At 40.4% G+C, this 16248-nt stretch overlaps 4 protein-coding genes and 1 non-coding gene across 5 annotated transcripts; 1 reads left to right on the top strand and 4 right to left on the bottom strand.

Annotated features, from left to right (window-relative positions):
• Positions 1–437: 437 nt before the first annotated feature.
• On the top strand, positions 438–510 carry TRNAR-ACG (transfer RNA arginine (anticodon ACG)). The gene has a single exon. It is a non-coding gene; the product is annotated as a tRNA-Arg (tRNA).
• A 40-nt stretch (positions 511–550) lies between these two features.
• LOC126791745 (GDSL esterase/lipase At5g14450-like) lies at positions 551–2921 on the bottom strand. The gene is made up of 5 exons (XM_050518218.1): positions 2327–2921; positions 1793–2002; positions 1529–1701; positions 996–1266; positions 551–893 (listed from the first exon to the last, which is right to left on the bottom strand). Exons 1-5 carry the CDS (start codon positions 2607–2609, stop codon positions 634–636), a joined length of 1197 nt encoding a protein of 398 aa, XP_050374175.1. The 5' UTR covers positions 2610–2921; the 3' UTR covers positions 551–633.
• A 485-nt stretch (positions 2922–3406) lies between these two features.
• On the bottom strand, positions 3407–6918 carry LOC126791730 (eukaryotic translation initiation factor 4B2-like). The gene is made up of 3 exons (XM_050518197.1): positions 5736–6918; positions 3817–4332; positions 3407–3720 (listed from the first exon to the last, which is right to left on the bottom strand). The coding sequence occupies exons 1-3, from the start codon at positions 6854–6856 to the stop codon at positions 3696–3698; spliced, it is 1662 nt and encodes a 553-aa protein (XP_050374154.1). The 5' UTR covers positions 6857–6918; the 3' UTR covers positions 3407–3695.
• A 1820-nt stretch (positions 6919–8738) lies between these two features.
• LOC126791758 (sufE-like protein 2, chloroplastic) lies at positions 8739–10757 on the bottom strand. The gene is made up of 2 exons (XM_050518231.1): positions 9758–10757; positions 8739–9192 (listed from the first exon to the last, which is right to left on the bottom strand). The coding sequence occupies exon 1, from the start codon at positions 10488–10490 to the stop codon at positions 9795–9797; it is 696 nt and encodes a 231-aa protein (XP_050374188.1). The 5' UTR covers positions 10491–10757; the 3' UTR covers positions 8739–9192; positions 9758–9794.
• A 1095-nt stretch (positions 10758–11852) lies between these two features.
• Positions 11853–16131, bottom strand: LOC126791724 (uncharacterized). The gene is made up of 14 exons (XM_050518192.1): positions 15961–16131; positions 15386–15524; positions 15024–15281; positions 14568–14742; positions 14332–14393; positions 14048–14211; positions 13848–13945; positions 13534–13592; positions 13308–13442; positions 12953–13218; positions 12698–12857; positions 12469–12544; positions 12276–12326; positions 11853–12145 (listed from the first exon to the last, which is right to left on the bottom strand). The coding sequence occupies exons 1-14, from the start codon at positions 16017–16019 to the stop codon at positions 11925–11927; spliced, it is 1923 nt and encodes a 640-aa protein (XP_050374149.1). The 5' UTR covers positions 16020–16131; the 3' UTR covers positions 11853–11924.
• Between the last annotated feature and the right edge of the window lie 117 nt (positions 16132–16248).

Raw genomic sequence — 16248 nt, 5'->3', positions numbered from 1 at the left:
TTTAACCCTCTTTGTGGGCCTGACGTACCTGCCACGTCACTAAGATAACGAAAAAGTTAAAAAAAACTAACGGAAGTACTTCAATGATAGCAATACTAGAGTCTGGGTATCACATTGGTACGATTAAGAGTTGAGGTATCACATTGGTAGGTACACCAGAGTTGAGGGACTGTTGGTGAAAAAAACTCAAATTGGTGGAACTAATCTCTCCGCAGCTTTTTTTCACTTGAAATTGCTGCTAGAACAACTTTTTTTTTTTGTTAGACTGTTAGAACAACTTTTGTGACCAAATTTGGCACCTTTTGAAATTTCTTGAGCCACTTTTAGCGTTTTGACACAAAGCAGTCCAGCTTTTTTCATGAGGGAATCTTTAGGTTTCCTTTGACAAGAAGAAGGCAAGTGTTGAAAAATAAAAAGTGGATGCAAACCAGCAACATGACTTCATGGCCCAATGGATAAGGCGCTGGTCTACGAAACCAGAGATTCTGGGTTCGATCCCCAGTGAAGTCGATTTTAGTCACTATTTTTTTATGGGAAAAAAGAACTCAGAAGTCAGAAATGGTCGTTTATTCATGCATGTGCATTAATCCATGTACAACATAAATCTGATGCCAAAATACAACACAGGAGGAATCAAAGTTGTGGAGGTTTTCGACACACTTCAGTGATTGAAACTGGAGGGTCTGAGAATGAGCCGTCTAGTACTCGTTTGGCTATCCATTCGTTTGCAGCATCTGTATAGTGCACACTATCCCAGTTAATGTACTTTGAAGGATTGCTACAGGAGCCACCAAATACTTGAGTGCCATTGGCACTAGTAGTAGTATTAACCCCACAATGGAAAGGAGAATCACCTTGGCCTCCGCAGCATTGGCCTAGAGGATCACTAAAACCTGAAATATATGTCCAAACAAGAGAGGTTTGGACATGCCAAAGAATGACATACAGAAATGCTACTTTCAATTTGTTCTAGGCATAAAGAGGAAGAAGCTTACCATACTTCTCTGCTTCACTAATGAGTGTGTATTTTGCTGTATAGATATCGATATAAATAAGAACTGCATCCGATAGCTTGGCTCTAAGATCAAGCACTCTCTCTTTGAGCAGTCTGTTAAATTCTTGGGCCACCTCATTGTAAGTCTTCAAACAGCCATTCTGATCCAGGTCACTGTCTCCTGGCTGCGAATGTGCAAGACACAAAGGCAAGCAGCCGAGTGGACCTGTGTTATGGATCCAAAATATTCTACTGCCTTGCTGGTATAGTTGCTGCAAAAATACAATCTCATTATGCTGTTTAAGAACATAATTTATTGAGTACATCAAAGTTAAAACAGAAATATAGCTAGGCTCTCTTCTGACTGAACTGCATTATTTAACGGTACATATTTGGTGAATTCATGTGACAAATGACTTTGAAAAGAATCTAGTACTTAGAACTTCTTTCTTTATTTTAATACTAAGATAAACTACAATGTATACCCCAAAGAGGCAATCCTGAAATAACACTATATGCTCATGAAACTTTTACCTCTATTGTCAAAGCTAACTTGGCAGTCATGTCTGAAATGGATTCCAGGACTTGTTCTAACGTTTTCCACCTTAGTCCAGCATGAATATCGTTTTGTCCTATGTCTATGGTGTACAATGCCTTCGAGAAGTCCTCTGGTGTTGGGATGGTGGCGCTGACATATGAGTTTTTATCTGAAAATCAACCACAATTGAGTGCAACATATTGAGGTAACTCCCCCAACTCCCTATCACAACAGGATCATTTTCAGAAAATGTCTCTAACCTTGACTTAGAACCTCATTTACACGAGATTTAAGCTGCACAAACTGTGAAAACTGTATGTTCAGAGAAATGGGACTAAATATTCCTTCAAACAATCTTCCATCTATTGGCATAATTGTAGATCCTCCAGTTGCAAAATTTACTCCATGATGGAAGTTTGCTCCAAAAGAATCAAGATACGCACTCAAATACGGCAAACCTAACTTCTGAGCTGCAAGATTGCCAAATAGAATATTTAGATCCCCAATTATCCTTGATACAAGAAACACAATGAAAACATACTGCAAAGGTTATAGCAACACAAGCTTAGACCTATTTACGTAGGATTCTGAGTTATAACTTTAAATAGGCCATGAAATACATTGTCTTTATAGCTAAATGAAAACAATCATGCTTATAAGACACTAAGGATCATTACATACATCAGTCACTATATGAAAATTCACAGGAGAGAAAGAAAAGCATCCAAGATTTTTATAAACTACTTGCAACTGCAATAGTCATATAAGCAAAGTTGACATACAAAGTTACAAACCTATGAAATCGATCATGAGACGCCCATCGGAGAATCTTCCCGAAGGTTTGCCAAAGAATGTATTGCCATAGGGAGAAGGAAGCTGATGAAACACAGCTGATAGACCTCCTGTGTCGGAATTTGAATCGCCAAAGTTATAGATTGCCGGAATGTGACAACCACTTGATTGAATCTTTTGGGGTCTAAGGCCCAGAAAAGCTAAAACCAGACCAACTAAAACAACTCCAACTGTTACTGCTTCAACACTCCTCTTCAATCCCCGTTGCCTTCTCACAGGGTCCATATATATCAGATCTTTCAGCAAACAAGAAATATATGTATGTGCAGTACAATTCTGAGAATCACAGAATCAGTTCGTACAATTTTTTACAGATCTGAGGCTGAGAAGTTAGCTTGATCAAGAGGTTGAAGAAACTGACATGGAATGTTCATAAAATCTGAAGAGAGAGTCTTGGGCTTAAGGTCACCTGGTAGTAGATGTAAACGTAAACAATAAAAAGCAAAAAAGCCAAGGTGATCTCATCGTCATTACAATATTCAGGTTTCATTTGTTTTAAGTCAATGCTTGCCTCGTTGAGTTGGTCAATCTCCGACATCATATATACTGTGTACCAAATACCAGTGTCGTAATCGTTACTGACATACAGAGCAGTTTCCTTACAGAGCGTTAGGCTTCACTTTCCATTTTATAAGAAATTGTCTTTTTTTTTTGTATTAATCATAGCTTCCTTGAACTTGAATGCCCTTGTGCGTTACCTAGGACAAAGAACAGTTCTGTTCAACTTAAATGCCCTTGTAGGTAACAGCTTCAAATAACGAATCCGTATAAACAGAAGTGATTAAATTGGTTTTGGGTAAAATTGAACGCATACAAACAATTACCAGGGCTTGGTGCACTAGACACGTTGGCGAAGTGTTGAAATATGAGAACTGCAACCTGTTTATCTTTCTGTACTGCAAAAGTTAAGCCAGTAGGCAACAAAGGAAGAGAATGAAAACGAAAATGAGAATGAGTGCAAGATTTTCCAGAACAGTAAGAATCAAATAATATGTATAAGACAGAGTTTATAGTCACAGAAATAGTCTAGCAAGTCCCAGTGTTTAGTAAAATTGGATCCTAAGATCAATACAGGCTCCCTGATATAGAACAGACAAATAAAAAGGTAGGGAAAATCGCAATTTTACATGGGTTCGAGCAGTAACAATAGATCAACGCAAGACTTTCTCCCGGTGCCAGTAATCAATAATGCTTGCTCCATTTTCCGGAGCAAAATGAAGAAAACAAAAAGAGAGACGCCAAAATTATTTGATTCTGCTTGTCAAAGGTAGAAGATAAATTCAATGAATCCATTAGGCACAGTTTCGTTGTTCACCATCTCTCTCTTGAACTTGACCTGCAAAATAACAAGGTTCAAATATCATGTCCCATTTGAGACATCCACAATCAAGCTCCTAAAAGGCTAACCACACACATACTAAGGAATCCTGACCTGTGGAAGTCTCTGTTCCCTAGAAATCCTCCTTCCCTGCCACCCTGGTATCCTCCTTCCCTGCTACTCTGGTATGCCCCTTCTCGATTACCTTGAAATCCCCTTTCCCTGTTACCTTGGAATCCCCTTCTGTCATCAGACGGCCTTCCCCATGCATCTCCTTTGCCATGTGAACGTGGTCTATCCATATATTCCATATTTCTAGAATCTTCATACGATCCAGACTGAAAAGGAGTTCTGTCAAGAAAGCTGCCAGCCCTGCCTGCTCCAGACCCAGGCCTTCCTGCTCCAGACCCAGGCCTGTCAATAGCTTTCTGCCCAAATCGGACTTTATCATCTAAATCACGGATCAGCAACTCTAAATCCCTTTCCTTTTGACGTACTATATCATGTAAACTTGGCTGGGTGGCACTAGAATCTTGCACAGTTTCATTGTTCACGTTATTTGTTGATTGAAGCTCCTTCTTTAAACCTTCTATTTCTTCCTTTAAATCTTTTTCCTCCTCAGTTTCAATCCTGAAAGATTTTTCCGTAAGAGCTCAAGAACATAAACTTCCATAAACCAAAGGTCACATATGAGCACGCAAACCTCCAAACAAAAACGAAGAAAAGACAAATTAAAAGTAAAATGCAGCAGCCTAAAAGGAAATAACTTGCTAGTTCACTTACTCCCAGGATTTTAATGCATTAATGTACTTGACCATGATGTAAAGTGTGATTGTTGGCACATAAAGTTGATCTCAAATCCAGGTGCAAATTGCCTACCAGTCAATCTAAGTGACATCTCTAGTACCCAAGAAATTATTGGCAATTATGTTTACCTCGGAAACCAATTCCCAGATCATGATGCAAGTTGACCTTACTAAGTCGAGTATTCTTTTCACACTACGTAAATCTCCTATGTTACCATTTAAGAACGAAAAGGGAATACTTATAAAAGCTCAGAGCTCTGAATAATTCAAAAAACAAGCATCTTATTATAATATAAAATCTTGACATAGAAAGGACACCAAGCTACACAAACCAACATCCTGATAATTCCTAATCATGAAATCACATTTGTTACAAGAAAACAGAGGATATTCCCCTTGACATTTCTTTGCACAGTGCTCTGTGATATCAGTCACCACAAATGGCAAGACAAAGAAAACACCACAAACAATCTATGTGTATATGTCACGAAGAGTGGGAGGGGTATAATAACTAGTTTTTTTGTTTTTTTTTTTTCAAGTAAGCATATTAAGGGAAATGTCACTTAATAATATGCAATGGCCAAAATGTCATAGGAGGTTGAGATCCCTAGGACAAGTATTTCATCATGTACATTCTTCCCAAGTTGAGATAAATCGCCTCTAGGTCTTCCGTCTCAGTGTTGGCTAGGCACAGGCTAGTGGAATCAACTCCAACACCAAGTTATAAGTTAACATCTCAGTGCACAATAATTATGCCCGTACATTTGAAGTCCAGCAGAATCTGATATACATAAATTCAAACTGGTCCAATATCCTCCCCCTAATAACTATTACAACAGCCTATTGTAAACCTTTAATACAACACTAAGTAACAACTAAACTCAGTAAATATATAAGCAGGATTGGAAACACTACTTGAGGAAAGGGAAAAGAAAAATATTATTGCTGACAATTAAACGGCATGATAAGTCAAAATTTGTATTAACAGAATATCGCATACGTTAAGCTAATAACAGCTTCGTGAGAGCTTTTCCAGTTTTAGAAAGCAACTCAAGTTTCACTAAAGGGTTCATTTACAGTTCACTTAAGCCCAAAACTACACAGATCAGGTCCACTAATACACTACACATTATTTCTTCTTAATCTCATACCACTATACAACATTAATATCATTGCACAAGATATACATAAGGAATGCAAATGAACAAATATACAAGCACAACATACCTGTCAATCACGCGATGCTCAAACTGCTGATCAATCTTCCTCCAATCCTTACCTTGCTCCTCCAGCAACACTTCCCTCGGCTTGGCATCCCCAAACGGGTTCACTTTCGGCCTCGGCTTCACCACATTGTCAGTCCCATGCACCCCCACACCCTCAGACCGGCTCGACTGAGCACTCGTGGGCCGGCTCGAATGCCCACTGGACGGCCTACTCGTCTTCTTGGCCTCAATATCTGAGTCCAGCTTCTTCCAATCCAATCCCTTCTCAGCTAGAATCTCCTCTCTCGGCCTCGCCGCGCCGAAAGGGCTCGGCTTATTGCTCTTCACCACCTGAACTGCAGGGTCATTTACGTCTTTCCGGGGATCCAAAACCAACCTAGGCCGCTCTCTCTCACCACCACTAACAGGTACGCCTCTAGCCCAGCGATCGGGTTCAGGGCCCGAATCGCGAAACCCGGACCCGAATGTGGATGATCTAGCTGGCTGCTGGACAGGCCTTTTCCCAGCGCCCCAGTTATCAACTTCGTCAGCCCTAGAGAACCCTCCGCCGATCGCGCCTCCTCCGCCACCGCCGTAGCGGTTCTGCCGACCCGAATCGAAAGACTGAAGAGGCTTCTTAGCGGAGGCCCAATTGTCGACCTCGTCAGCCCTAGACGGCAAATCCAAATCTGAAGCCCTAGAAGGCGGGCCCCTCCGGTCGTCGTCGAATCCGCCGTAGGGTCTTCTGCCGCCGCCACCACCTCCGCCCCAGGACCCGTCGGAGTCGTCGCGGTCCCTTCCCCGACCCGGATTGGGGCCGGGGCGGCCGTAGGAGGAGAAGCCGCGGCTGCCGTACTGCATTTCCTCGGGGGTGCGCTCCTTGGGGCCGGTGGGGAGGCGGAGCATCTCGTCGGGGGTGAGGCGGGTGGAGCCGGAGGTGGGGGCGGCGGAGGAGTAAGCGGAGCCGAGGGTGAATTCGGAGAGGGAGAGGGTGGTCTTCTTCTTCTTGGGCTTGGCGGTGACGGCTTCCTTGAGGCTCGGGAAGCTCTGGGACTCGGCGGCTTGGGCTGCCGCGAGCTCCTCAGCCTCAGCGCGCTCGGCCTCGGCGGCCCAGGCGCCGATAACACCCCAGGGTTTGGACATGTTCGACGGTTTGCGAGATCTGTGTGTTTGTGTGTGAGAACAACCACTGCAAAATGGACCAGAAAAATTTGAACAGCGAAACAAAAAAAAACGATACGGACTTTTATAAATTGAGAATATTCAAATATTAAAACGGGTCGGGGCTCCGAAAATAAGAGGGGAAAGGGGAGTTCGTGACTTCGTGGCTAAGAGAAACCTCTCTGTGCGCGTGTCCCACTCCCTTTCAACCCCGATGCTTCACTTGTGGACCGTTGATCATGAGGACCTTTGGGCCCACATTGGGGAACCTGATGCTTTTTTGACTTCTCGGTTGTTGACGGTTGTGATGCCCTCGTTCTTCATTTTGTTGTGTCATTGTAGAGTACACTCGGGACAGCCATTTTCTGATTGGTTAATGCATTTACCCTCGTTTTCTTCGTTTTCTTTCATTTTTTAGGTTTATGCCACCTGCTTTCTTTCATTGAAATCTGCTGGAACTGTTTTCTGTAGGTTGAACTTATTTTTCTTAATTTCTTTAGGTGAAAAATTTGTTCTTCCTTAAGTAAAACAAAATGAGAAAATAAATTTAATGAGGTTGATACGGTGTAACAATTGAACTTTGTTTGATAATAAGAGGTTTTTTTTATTTGAATTTTAGCTTGTGGAAAACATTGTATGTGGGCCGTCATATTTAGACCACTCACACTCACTCCGTCATCTTTTGTAATTTAAAAAGAGAAATTGAGAAATTATTGAGATTGTCTTACAAGAATCAACCACATGGTTCAACTCAATCAAGCTCGATTCATTCTAATCGATATGCTTATGGTAAATGGTTATTGATACATCATGGTCAATGGTTATGATGTTTTTTTTCTAGTTATCGATTTAGTGAATTGATATAGTCATGAATCACGCAATTCGCACAAATGGCACAATACACATCAGAATATATGCTCTTCTAATATCCAATATTCACTTATAACACAATTCGCACAAGTGGAATACATGTTCTTCTCTTATTCGATATTTTTTAAGTAAATCCAAAAATGTAGCTTGTAAGTCATAAGCAATAACCATTAAAAAAACACAAAATATAAGAGGATAATACATAATCAAAACCCCAAAATACAATCTCAACTAACCAACTTATTTATCATATCAAATACCAATTAGTAAAGAGGGTGACATTGACAACTTCATATGTTTAACTATTTTAGTATGTCGTCAAAGATAATGCTCACTCGAAACCCAAAAATTATGATATAAATAATTTCCTCACCATATTGTCATTGAATATAAAACTTGGTAATTTTAGATTTCATCCCGCTACTAGGAGTCAGGGACCAATTGACAATTCAGGTGTAAATGTGTTTGGGCCAAGTAATTTTAAATATTTAAAGACAGTTAATGTAGTAGTTTAATGATCGATATGGGCTAAAGAACTATACATGATTAGATCAAGGCCTAGGGCCTCGGTAGTCACAGATCCACTGGACAAAGCAGCATGGAGAGCAATCTATAATTCAGTCCAATATACTTGATGGCTCTGAAAATTGAAATTATGGGGAGCAAGGGAGACCATATCTAGCTTGTTTGAGTCTATTACAGGTATTCATAAGAAGAAAATGACCCCGAATGATTTCCCTAGGAATTGATTTTTCTACGGGCAGGGGAAGCAGGGTTATGTTTCAATCAATTTCCAGTACAGAAATATTGCAGCTCTCTTGATAAAAGAAGAAAAAGCTATACTGGCATAATCTATAAAATGAAATAAGGGACATGATCGAGCTGATGCCCATCTTATAACTCATAAGCATCATGATCAGATCTTATTACTGTCCAAAAGTCCACATATGTTCTTACTAAACAAGGAACTTCTATGCTTAGCGCAATTTTCGCCTGAAGAGCAAATTGAATCTGTCATATCGACGAACTTATCACATCCCCTCTGTACATTGCAGAGCTTAATCACATAATCTAAAAGAAAATCGTAAATAGCTAGGGCGTCAAAGACATTCTATCAATATCTGTACTAATTAGTGTTGAAGAACAATTGTTTGCTGACCAAGGACGGCACCAAGCCAATTCAAAGCCAGAAGGACTAGTCTAAGACGGGAACTGGATTCATGACCAAAAAGAAGCATGAAGCCTAGAGCGTCTCAACTCTCAAATACACAAATAATGATGCCGGAGCATCCTTCACTCTTGGTAAACCCAGCTAATCACGCACTGAACGTTCATCTGGCATCATATATCGCGATCGGTGACCTAACCGGCCAAATCAATGTTTGTCACGTTCAACAACTATTGATACTGGCAACCGAATCAATTAACCCTTTTACTGTCCTGGTGACCTGTACATTGATCAATAGAGTTAAAGGCACATTGTTATCCTACACACCCGAGCATCGATATTAATTTCTGTATATAGGTGACTATCTGCAAACATATATATAGTAGTTTCAGAGGCCAGAAGAAGTAGAACATATACTCGCACAAAACCATTTGCAGGAATAGATCGATTATGCAAAGAAAGAAATCGATCAGAGCTCTTATTTCTCTTTTAGATCGATCAGTAGTATATATATCACTTTTCTTCTACAACATCAATTTCGATCACAATAATATCTACTTTCCTGTGCATTGTTCTACCGAACTAGTTCCACTTCACCTTTCTCCTATTTTTATATCACAAACACAGCACTCAAATCTTCCCCATAACACTGGAGCCAAACTCAGCCATCCCCATCTTAGACCATTTAGCTCCAAAACCAGTGGCACATATAAAAATCAAGGCCACATTCATCAATTTCCAAGCTTTTGAAAGGTTGATTAATTAGGTTGCTAACATGACACACAGATCGAGTCACAGAGAGAGAGAGAGAGAGAGAGAGAGAGAGAGAGAGTAAAACTGCTAACCTCATTCACAACCAGAGAAGGCAGACGGCCGCTCCGATCACTCCTCCGCCGAAACCAAATCCCGAGTCTTCCTCTGCATCGCCAACAACACGTTGTGCCACGTGTTCACTCTGGAATTGGCCTTGCCGTACAGTCCCACGTTCACGTCCTCCAAATCTTTCCCTCTTATTTCCAACACCTCCCTCGGCTCTGCGCCGTCGAGCATCCATATCAAACACGAGCAGAACCCTTTCGATATCTCCGAGTCGCTATCCGCACAGAACCTCATCCGCCCCAGCTCGTCCACCTCTGCCGCCAGCCACACCTGCGTCGTGCACCCCGGGACCCGGTTCTCCGGCGCCCTAGCCAACTCACTACACGGCGGCAGGTTCGCCGCGTAGTGTAACAGCCTCTTCACCCGATCTATCGGCTCCGGCAAGGCCTTAAATTCCAAAACCAGTCGTTTCACTTTGTCCGCAACGACCGGCGGCGGTCGAGGCTCCGTGAAACACGGTGGCGCTGGAGCCTCCATAAAGCAAGACGACGTCATGGCGCAAGGGTTTTGAATAGTACTAGGTTTGCAATGAGGAGAGTTAGAACTGAAAGCCCCACCGCTGTTGCGGACGCATTTGATTGGTTTGGATTTGAGGTTCGGTTTGGTTTTAGGGTTTAAGGAGTGAGTGAAGGAGGAGGGGGGAGAGAAATTAGGGAGGAGTGTTGGTGATAATGCAAATTGGGTGGTGGTGGAGTTCATGGCTGTGTGAAATGGAGAGGGGGGAGGAGATGTTGAGAGCTAGAGAGAGGAGCAAAGTTAGTTAGTTAGTTGAGGAAGAGAAGGAAGAGGGAAGGGGAAGACAGAGCAAGAAAATTGGAGATGGATCCTTGAAGCGCGCACCGTCTGTTTAGTCTCTCGATCTGCTAAGCTTTTGCAGAGCTGAAGATTTCAATGGGAGTATTAATAGCAAACAGAGAGTGCCACGTATGAGCATAGTTGGAGGCGCCAAAAAGAAAATCATATATTGAAGAATTATCTGAAGCCGTGGTTTTGATCCGTAGAGATATCAAATCATGAAGACGAAATGTAAACGCATTGCATGGTAGCATCAGGCATCGTCATGCGATGCACATAACTAGAGTATGAAAATACTCTAGTTATGTGGATGAATATGTAGTTTGTTCCTCGCCGCAATTTTTTTTGGGTGAAAGATATAACCAGCTTGAATGGTATTTTCGTGTGGACAAAGAACTTGTATCAAACAAGACCAAGTTTAAAGCGATGGAAGTACCGTCTTTGTTTGAATAGTGTATTTACATTGAGTACGCAATTCATAGATTTTTGGATTGGAGTAACCAAAATTGCTTGGCACTGTGGACTGAAGACAGACACTAGACTTTTGCAGATTTAGAAAATATTAGAGGAAAGAAATGGACATGCAGTGGTGACAAAATTCATTAGCTATATACATTCGCATTTCATCTGTTATAAACTCATGCTTTTGCACGGCAGTAAACCTTACAAAATGTCTATGGTTACTCAAATATCTGTTTCTAAATATCTGTTTTTTTTAATAGTTCTAAATATCTGTTGTGTTCGATCGTGATATATGATGATAGCTTAAAAGTTGTAAATTTTTCATCACATATTCATATAAAGAAGTTATTATACTTTGGGGTTTTCTATTAGATTCATAGCCTTACGCCTCCAGCCGCCGGTCCTATCACTCATGAAAGAGGCAAGAATTCACTTATTTTAAACCAAAACGAAATTGGTATGTAGTGAACTTAATACAGATCATATCATACAGTATTAGTTCAAGTAAGCGCTTACGTAGCCAAACCACTAAGGACAAATAGATCAAATTGTGGGTGGAAAAGCCTCTTTATTTCTTTAAATCCTCTTTGTTAATCCACTTGCTCTTGTAATCCATGACACTTAAGATTAAAACTTTGGCACCACTTTGGCCGGTCATGATTCTATTTGCAACTTACTGGGTTCTAAATAATGGGGAATTCTCAATTCAAACAGGAGCCTCTTCAATTGTTGTGATAATATCGAGAGATGTGAATAGTATGCAAGACATGTGAAATGAACACTAGGATAACAATTTGGTAAAGCTAAAACAAATTTTCTTTTTTATTTCATTTCTCATCCATATATCTCCCTAAACCCCTATCAGGTTTATCGTCACTAACTACAAGATAGGACAATTAGGGCAGTTCCATGAGATTCAACACCAAATGATATGGCCTTGTCTATGATCCCCAAGTCTTGTCCGCTCCATACTTCTTTGGCTCTGCAGGAACCTGCACTTACTCTCGAGCCCGGAAGTGCTTTTGCCAAGTTTGATTTATTTGCAGTTATGGTAGTTTTTGCTGAGTTCAGATTGAAGAAAGCTACATATATTTCTCCTGTAGTTCCAGAAAGAGATTCAGTTAGATTTTCCAACTGAGATATGTGCACGTGAAAGTCCAGGTGGATCCGGTAGTGGACTCCTACTGGCTAAGAATCTTTGTTGAATCAAGTTTAGAAAATGACTACCTTGTCTTCCGGTGGCTATCCAAGAACGAACTCCAACAGGATTGGCTTTACCTGAACAGAGGATGAAACTTGCAAGTTAGAACCATCATATAAACAACAAGCTTCAATTGGCCAAAAGAAAAAAAAAACAAGCTTCAAGTTCACTACAAAATCACATAGATAAAGACGCTCAGTTTCCAAAAATAATCACTACCTTTAACCGAATTTACTGTCGCACACAAGCCAGAATAGCTATTTGCCAAGGTTCCATTGGGGTTCAACTCCCACATCTGTTAATATTAAGTATATCAGGTTCCATTTGAGCTAATTTAAGTTCAAGAAGCTAATATATACAAAGCATTTAACCCTCAGCAGTCAGCCGTGTGTGCAAGAGTCGAGAGATATCACATTTGTATATATATATGGATCAGGACTCGAGTTACCTGATTTGCATCCCATTCGCAAGGTGAAAAGAAGCTTGTCTTTAGCTCGTTTGAAGTAAGCTTCCGTTTTGGAGAACCATGCAAGCACATGTCCTCCCTGTCACTAGCTAACAAATTGACCTTCCCCTGGTATTGCTGTTTGTACATTATGTCCTCTTTCCTATATAAGCATTTTAATAAGAACCATCAACTTGTAACAGAGAAGGTTACTATAATGCAAGACAATTGGATGAAGGATAGATGAAGCAGTCTTACATTGCCAAAAGAGATTCTCTCTTGTTTAAGCAAAAAGGTGTCTGATATTTCTTTCTCGAGTGTTCTTTCCAGCAGATGTGTTCAAGATCTTGGTCTAGAGCTTTAGTGGACCACCCAATTGCTTTCTCATCTGCACAGCTAGTGAGATGAAGAACCTGTGAATCTGAAGTCTGCAAACTTTTTAATTGTCTTCTTGATTTCCAGGTGTTACCCAGATCAGCATTCTTGATGTCACCTTTACTCGAACTACCTGAAATCAATGGAAACTGTATATGCAACACAATGAGCTTCCTGTTGTTACCATTAGTAAGAATTTTGTATATCTTGGGGTTCTTGAGAAAATGGTGGTGCACACCTCCTTATTGTTGGAGCTAAAGGAATTAATCTCCAGCAAGGTAGGATTTGTGAGGAGACTAATTGTGGCATCATCAAGCTTTCTCACATCTCCTCCATACATCAGAGGAGATTTGGCAATAGACCACAAAGTCATCTGTGAAAATAATGACACTTGGTTAGAGACTCAGATTCCACAGCCAATTGTAAGGACTTACAAGACTTGATTGTCCTCCTATAGTAAATACCTGAGTTCTTTGCTCATCTAAAGTGAGTTTTGATTGTCTATGTGGGCCATCATTTGAACCTAATAGTACATAAATCAAAGAGAGGTTATGGTTCTCATCCATTAGAAGTAAATCCCCAATTGAAACAGTTCAAACTAAGGTGAACAACTGAACAACCTTGCATTATAACCCATATAAAGCCATACGATGAAACCTTAGTCTTATTTATTTATTGACTGGCGCACGGCATAAATAAACTAATATCCTTCATCTATTTGAAGATTCTGAAAGGACATCCATTACTAAAGAAAGGAATAACTTTTGAGTTCTATTACCTGGATCAGTGAGCCATCCCAGGGGAAGCATGTCTAAGTCGGGCCATGATTTTCCCAGCAAGCCGTCTGCTCCTATCAAATTTGCAGCAGCAAAATCCCTGATATTCCAATGTACAGTGTGATGATCACAGGTTACTAAACATGAAAGATAAATGAATTGTGTGAATTTAAGCCTTGACTGAAAACCACATGCTGTTCACCTGGTAACATCAAAATGAGCTCCAACATCGTCCCATGTGTCCCAATCATCCCCTGTTATACGATACATATTGACTATACCAGTTATACCTTTGGCCAGAGCAGGTGATGCTTGGGTTCCAGGTGAGAGAGAATACACCACAGGATGGTTAAGTTGCTTTAGAACCTGGGAGAAAAACATGCATTATTTATCAATCTTAAGCATCACTATCCACCATAATAGTGTGGAGGTTATAGGATCATTAGGATGTTTGTGGGAGAGTGTGTGAGAGATGGGGTACCATACCTCCGACACAACGGTTATTTCACCAACATCAAAGTCTTCACCAAACACACAGTCATTTTTCACTGCAAGAGGGAGAAGGAAGAAGCAAATCACTAACAAGGTTCACATATACAGTATGGTCTTAGCAACCATGTAAGGAGAAAAATATCAATTAAATGTTAGGTGATGAAAAATAACAGAAGCAACGACAATATTGTACCAAGCACAATAGTTTCCACTCATGACAACCTACTCACCAAAATCAACACCCCACTCGTCATACTGTAGATAAAGAGATTTTAAGAAGGCCTTCCCAGCACCCAATGTAGTATTGACACTCATGAAACCATTTTGCATCCAGGCACAACGCCGTGCTTGAATTGCTATGTCTTTTGCAGTCCATATTCTTCCAGCTTCTTTATAAGCAGTCCCCTGATAAGATAACAAAATAAATATTACAACGTCGTTCTGAATAAAAATTACTCGGAGCAGTTAGATCAATTCTTATAACTAGTCTTAAAATCCTCTTGTTGGATTACTTATGCTCCATATGACATGCAGTATTCATAGTGTGTGCTTTCAGTTTCCTCATCACACATAATGGCTACAATGAAAGATGTAACTCGAAACTAATGCAAAATATAATGACAATACAAAGTGGGATCATAGATTCATAAATTGAAGGCTTCCTTTGTAGAATTAGGGAGCAATACCTTGGTGACATCCAAGATAGGGGTATTCGCGTTTACTGCCTGTGTACTAATTCCTCTCATAAGATGAATCCCGAACTTCAAACCCAACTGATGTACTTTTGATGCCACTTCAGTGAACCCATTCCCACCTCTGGACGAAGGCCACCTACCTGGGTCAGGTATAGGCCTCCCCCATTTATCGATTACATCAAATCCAAGAGAATCAACATAGGCACCTGGAACCTTTTTCCTATACCACAGGTAATCCACAACAGCATACTACATTGAAGAAGAAAAAATTACATCAGAAGTTATAACACTCATACTTTAGACAAATGAAGCAAAACAAAAGCAAATGTAATTCACAAGAATTGAATGAGCACCTCATATCCATATGGACGTAGCTGCTTAGCTATGACATCAACACTTTCCAAGTACTCTTCTTCGGAAATAGTCCAACAGAAGGAGTCATAGGAATTCCAACCTCTGGGTGGGGTGCTAGCATGTCCTTGTGATGATACCCTAGATTAACAACACCATTCAACAAACATATGTTGCATCATGGAATCATTCATTTAAATGCATCAACACAAACAATGATACAGTACTAATGTGTGAATTCATTAAAAATGGTATAAAAATAAGTACAAATAAAGAAAAACATTTAATGTTTCCAACACAGAGCATTGATTCCCAGTTCCATGGAATCTGGAAACAAAGTTTTGGAAACTGGGTATCACAAGGACAACAATTTGAGCTCAAAATTCCAAAAGATAAAATATTTAGACAGCAATATATCACCCAGATGCACATTATACAATAAACAAATGGAGTTGACAATTTTGAAGTAGATTCTCATCGTGATCATGAACAGAAAGGCTCAGTGATCATCGATCAAAGCACTAAAAACTGAGCAAGATGAAGATGACTATTGAAAGGATACAAGTGAATAGATTACCTCTGGCTGTGTAAACCGAGGAACAAGCAAAGAGAGCTGAAGACCAAGATTATCTTCATGACTGAACACTGAGCTGAGCTCAGTGGGAGTGTTGGGAATCTGATTTGAGGAGAAGAAACCAAGAACAGAAGAGGGTTGAGAGAAACCAAAGTATCAGACGAGGGCAGTTAAATGGAGGCAAACTCCGATGCTGACAAGTTACTGGCTCAGCTTGTCTATTTTATTTGGTCCTATCCGAATTTAAAATATGTAATAATTGAGAATGACCAAGTTTATTACTTATTTATG

The sequence above is a fragment of the Argentina anserina genome, chromosome 4 (assembly GCF_933775445.1).
Source record: "Argentina anserina chromosome 4, drPotAnse1.1, whole genome shotgun sequence".
Taxonomy (NCBI): domain Eukaryota; kingdom Viridiplantae; phylum Streptophyta; class Magnoliopsida; order Rosales; family Rosaceae; genus Argentina; species Argentina anserina.
Note: the sequence above shows the minus strand (reverse complement) of the source record. Positions and strands in the feature narration are given on the sequence as shown.

Bases quoted from the DNA above. Each gene is read 5' to 3' on its own strand.
- LOC126791745 (XM_050518218.1), bottom strand. From the start codon at position 2,609: ATGGACCCTGTGAGAAGGCAACGGGGATTGAAGAGGAGTGTTGAAGCA. The intron at 1,702-1,792 runs GTTAGAGACATT...GTTGATTTTCAG, and splicing joins AAATGAGGTTCTAAGTCAAG to ATAAAAACTCATATGTCAGC. The intron at 894-995 runs GTAAGCTTCTTC...CATATATTTCAG, and splicing joins TAGTGAAGCAGAGAAGTATG to GTTTTAGTGATCCTCTAGGC.
- LOC126791730 (XM_050518197.1), bottom strand. From the start codon at position 6,856: ATGTCCAAACCCTGGGGTGTTATCGGCGCCTGGGCCGCCGAGGCCGAG. The intron at 4,333-5,735 runs GTATGTTGTGCT...AAAATCTTTCAG, and splicing joins GAGCATCGCGTGATTGACAG to GATTGAAACTGAGGAGGAAA. The intron at 3,721-3,816 runs GTCAGGATTCCT...GTTATTTTGCAG, and splicing joins GGGAACAGAGACTTCCACAG to GTCAAGTTCAAGAGAGAGAT.
- LOC126791758 (XM_050518231.1), bottom strand. From the start codon at position 10,490: ATGAACTCCACCACCACCCAATTTGCATTATCACCAACACTCCTCCCT.
- LOC126791724 (XM_050518192.1), bottom strand. From the start codon at position 16,019: ATGAAGATAATCTTGGTCTTCAGCTCTCTTTGCTTGTTCCTCGGTTTA. The intron at 13,593-13,847 runs GTAATAGAACTC...ATGTACTATTAG, and splicing joins GGGATGGCTCACTGATCCAG to GTTCAAATGATGGCCCACAT. The intron at 12,858-12,952 runs GTAAGACTGCTT...ATGCTTATATAG, and splicing joins AGAGAATCTCTTTTGGCAAT to GAAAGAGGACATAATGTACA.